Source organism: Camelus ferus, chromosome 10 (assembly GCF_009834535.1).
Source record: "Camelus ferus isolate YT-003-E chromosome 10, BCGSAC_Cfer_1.0, whole genome shotgun sequence".
Taxonomy (NCBI): Eukaryota; Metazoa; Chordata; class Mammalia; order Artiodactyla; family Camelidae; genus Camelus; species Camelus ferus.
In genome coordinates, this window is record NC_045705.1 from 55,596,935 (window position 1) to 55,601,274 (window position 4,340).

The 4,340-nt window shown below is 40.7% G+C and overlaps 1 protein-coding gene across 1 annotated transcript; it reads right to left on the reverse strand.

Annotated features, from left to right (window-relative positions):
* Window positions 1-2,466: 2,466 nt before the first annotated feature.
* Window positions 2,467-3,952, reverse strand: LOC102506055 (olfactory receptor 52B6). Its single transcript, XM_014560112.2, has one exon. The coding sequence runs from the start codon at window positions 3,756-3,758 to the stop codon at window positions 2,778-2,780; it is 981 nt and encodes a 326-aa protein (XP_014415598.2). The 5' UTR covers window positions 3,759-3,952; the 3' UTR covers window positions 2,467-2,777.
* Between the last annotated feature and the right edge of the window lie 388 nt (window positions 3,953-4,340).

Here is a 4,340-nt window from a genome sequence, read left to right on the forward strand (position 1 = left end):
GTCTTTCATCTTCATCCTTCCTCAGTCTCTCACTCCCATGGCGGTCCTGCATTTTAAGTCTCTCAACTTATTCAGGGTTATTCACACTGAGAGGTAAAGGACCAAGAGGAAGAATATGAGGCGAGGTAGAAGTATTTACCAAAAGTTTGCTAAGATGGAACAGACACCCTAGGTTTGTTTAATTCAAATCATAATTGGCATGGATATAGACAGTCAAAAAAAAGATGTTTAAAAAGGTTTCTCATTCATAAAACTGGCATACATAAAGAAAGGGTGGTGACCATCAGTAGGCTGTGATACCTGGCAATTAAAAAATTTTTAAAAATTGAAAAAAAAATTAGCTGAAATCTTTTGATGTTTGTTCTAGGGCTAACGTTTAAAACAATGATATTGAGGGCCATGAGGCTTTGAAAAAATGCAAGTGGGGTAGGGAAGAAAGTGTTCCAAATTTTTCTTCTTCCTGTTCTTTCAAAATCTCTCAAATTGAAGTGGTAAAGCCATCATTCATTTGGGCATTCTCAGGGATAAATGAAAATAACTCTTCAGATAATGTTAGGGGAGGGCTGAGATGAAGGGAATCAATGAGAAGATACTTTCTTCTATAAACTATGTTATACCTGCAAAATCACACCTTCCTTGTTCGATCTTCCTCTCAGATTCTCAGCTCTTAATCTACCCCCTGTGGTATTTCTCTCTCACATGAAGGTGTTCTTACATGAAAAAGGTCACATTCTCCTTTTGATGCTGAACGAGAACATGTTACTGTTGTGGAAAGAACATCAGGGAAGCTTTGCTTTCCACTTTTCAATTTTAATTCTTTACTAATAGCACGTATAAAATTTTTATTTAAAAATCTAATAAGATCAGATGAAAGTTTTTATCTTGAAATAGAGAAAAACATAATAATTTATCAAAATTCCAAGCATGCATGATCTTTGATCTAAGTGTTCTACTTTTAGGCATTTAACCTATAGAAATACAGTTCTCCCAGAGGTGCACTAAGTAGATTGAATATATTCCTGAATGGATTCCACCTTTTTTATAGTAGTGAAACGTGATGACAACAAAATGTCCATTAAAACACCAGTTATTTATTTTGTTATACTTAGCTAATCTCAATAATCAAAACTCCTCTGAAGTAAGTTATTATCTTTCTTTTTTAAGAGAAGGACGTCAAGCTTTTACGAGATCAAATCTATTTCCCAGTGATAAACAGCTGGTATGTACTGAATGTGAGATTGAGTAATATTAAGAAAAAAGAGAAAAATAAACTGAACAATCATTGAATGCTTACTGTGTAATGGATAAATGATGTTGTATCATCCTCATCTTCTTTACAGATGAGTAGAACATGAAATTCATTGGGATTATGCAACCTCTCAAACTCATTGAATTAAGTAAGCAGTAGATCCAAGCTTTAAATCAGCATCTCCTGACACCTAGCAGTGGTCTCTTCTCTACCTGACACTGAATTTCAGGGCTGAGAAGAACTCACTCAAAGAAGAATAAATATTGAGCAGAAAAGTGAGGTCAAAGAAACTTTAAAATAAGAATTTTATGCGCATACAAACGTATTGCATATTTGCTTCGGGCAGGTTCTTATGCTTTGGAGTAACAGAGATAAAAATCCTTTCAAAATGAACTCTTTCCTCAAGGAATGCATTCTAGGCAGGATGTAAGGGAACAAACATGAAAAAAGATCTCTAATCAAACAAGAAGAAATATTCTCAGGGCCCAACAAATTAGTGATTTAGATGAAAAGAAGTGGAGAATCTTAAAAGATGGATTTTTCACTGTGGGCTGAGTACCGAAGTGGACAGAGTTGAGATGTGAGCTAGGTTTTTGAGGATGAGTTGTTCTTGGGCTAAAATTCGGGTTGAATTGCTCTTCTGAATCTCAGAGGACAACAGGCTAGGCTAATCTCTGGTGTTAATAATATAATGATTAGTGAGCAAGTTACCAAATTACACACTTACATTTCTTTAACATTTTATTAAAGAATATATAAATCTATGTCTATTAGATACAAGTAGGTATTTGACTTATTTTAATGATGACTATAATTTTTAATACAAAGCATGTTTGGATGGAAAAGAGTACTCTATCACCATACAGTTATTTATATTTTAAGGACAGCTCTTGTCTAGGACAGGTAACAGTAGCCTAGGCTTATTTGATAAAATTTTTTGAAAGGCTTATGTTCATATTTAAGCTGGTGATAAATAGATGTGTCCACCTACATATGCTGCTGTGTGTTAGCATCTCTGAACCTGAGTATTTAAACATGTCTAATTATGGATGTGTGTAGAGGACAATAAAAAAATAAATATTATCCCAGGGGACTATGAAATTCTAGACATGATAGCTCTCAGGGGTTCCCATTGTGAGAAAGATGTTAAACTGGCAAATTTAAATGTCAAAATTATATACAAGTGATTAGGTACCGTATTAGGGAGAGAATGAAAGTGGGGGCTGAAAAAAGTCTTATTCAAATGGTAGATTCCAGGTAAGTTATCACATTGCTCCTAATTAGTTTTTCTTGAGATAATGGGGGATCAGAAGTTAATTTGAATAATATATGGAAGAAAGTGGGGTGGGTATTACTATGGATTTATAAAAAAGTTAATCAAAGGAGGATTTGAGTAGAATGTCTAAATAATTGGAACCTGGATGAAGATAGCACAGGGGTAACTGGAAGATGTAGAGATGGGGAGAAGGTGACTATTGAACAAGTAATAGTACAGAAAGGGATTAAGCTGAGGTCAAGTTGGGAGCATTTATTTAGATTCTTTGGCAAAATCTGAAAACATCTGCTTAGCCCCGTCCAAAATCTGCTTGGTCCTCACTCCATAAATAATGGGATTGAGCATAGGTAGGATGACCACATAGAGGTTAGCCAGGAGGATGTGGACATAGCGTGGAATGCATTTCCCACCAAACCTATAGGCAAAGACAGAAAAGAGGGCAGGGATGTAGAAGAGTAGGATGACACAGACGTGGGAGCCGCAAGTGCTCAGGGCCTTGGACCGGACACCTTGAGAAGGGAGGTGGAAGACAGCTCGGAGGATGTGAATGTAGGAAACAGCGATAAGGATGATGTCCAGGCCTGTGGAGAGCAGAGCAGCTGCCAACCTGTACCAGACATTAGTGGAGATATCAGAGCAGGACAGATGGGCAATGCCCATGTGCTCACAAAATATATGCGTGATGATGTTGATCCGACAGTAGTGCAGGCGCTTGAGGAGAAAGATGGAAGGAAACATGATGATGAAGCTGCGGGTCAGGGTGGCAGTGGCGATCTTCCCAATGACTGTGCTGGTGAGGATGGTGGCATATCTCAAAGGGGAGCAGATGGCCACGTAGTGGTCAAAGGCCATTGCCAGTAGGACTGCAGAGTCAGCCACGAAGAGGAAGTGGATGAAGAACATCTGGGTGAGGCAGCCATCAAAGGAAATATGGCTGAAACCGAGCCAGAAGTTGGCCAGTGCTTTGGGCATGGTGGAAGTGGAGAGCAAGATGTCAGCACTGGCCAACATGGACAGGAATATGTACATGGGCTCGTGCAGGCTTGGCTGGGAGAGGATGACACAAATTAAAATGCCATTGCCTGTCATGGCAGCTACATACATGGTGCAGAAGGGGATGGAGAGCCAGATGTGGAGGTGCTCCAGCCCAGGGATGCCAATCAGGAGGCAGCCAGCCATGCAAGTATCAGAGTTGTTCACAGCAGCTGTGTTGCTAACAGATAAAAGGGCCATGATTTTCTACAGAGTCCTCGCCTGTGCCATAGGAGAAAAAGAGCTTCAGACTCCGTACATTGGCCGAGAGCCCATATGGCTTGCAGTCAGCCACGAGGTCAGCGCACGGTCACAGGGCTCTGCACGTGTGTGTATTCCGTACAGGAAATCACAAGCAAGATCTGCACAAAGTGCACAGCTCTAGGCCCTGCCCACAGACAGGCTCTGTGTCCTTATTCAGAGACTCCTCGTGCAGCTATAAGATATTCAGGCACCTACAGGGCTCAGAAACATTGCCAGTGCCAGTAGAGAGCCACGGGTTTTGAGAAGAGCAGGGGTAGCTAGAAAATCAAAAACAATCTCTGTAATCTCTACGGGTATGTGAACTGGAATGAGGTCTGCAAAAGCCCCAGGCTCTGCACAGAAGGGCTGCAGTCTCGCCCCAAAGAGCAATTGCCCCTGCCTCGCAGACTATGTGGGAAGTTAGGGTTGGGGGCGGCGTGCCCTGCAGACCCGAGTCTCTCTTCTGCCAGTCACAGATGCTCTGACAATTACAGAGGCGGTGAAGGCAGCTGTGGCATTTAGAAATCACACTGGACAGTG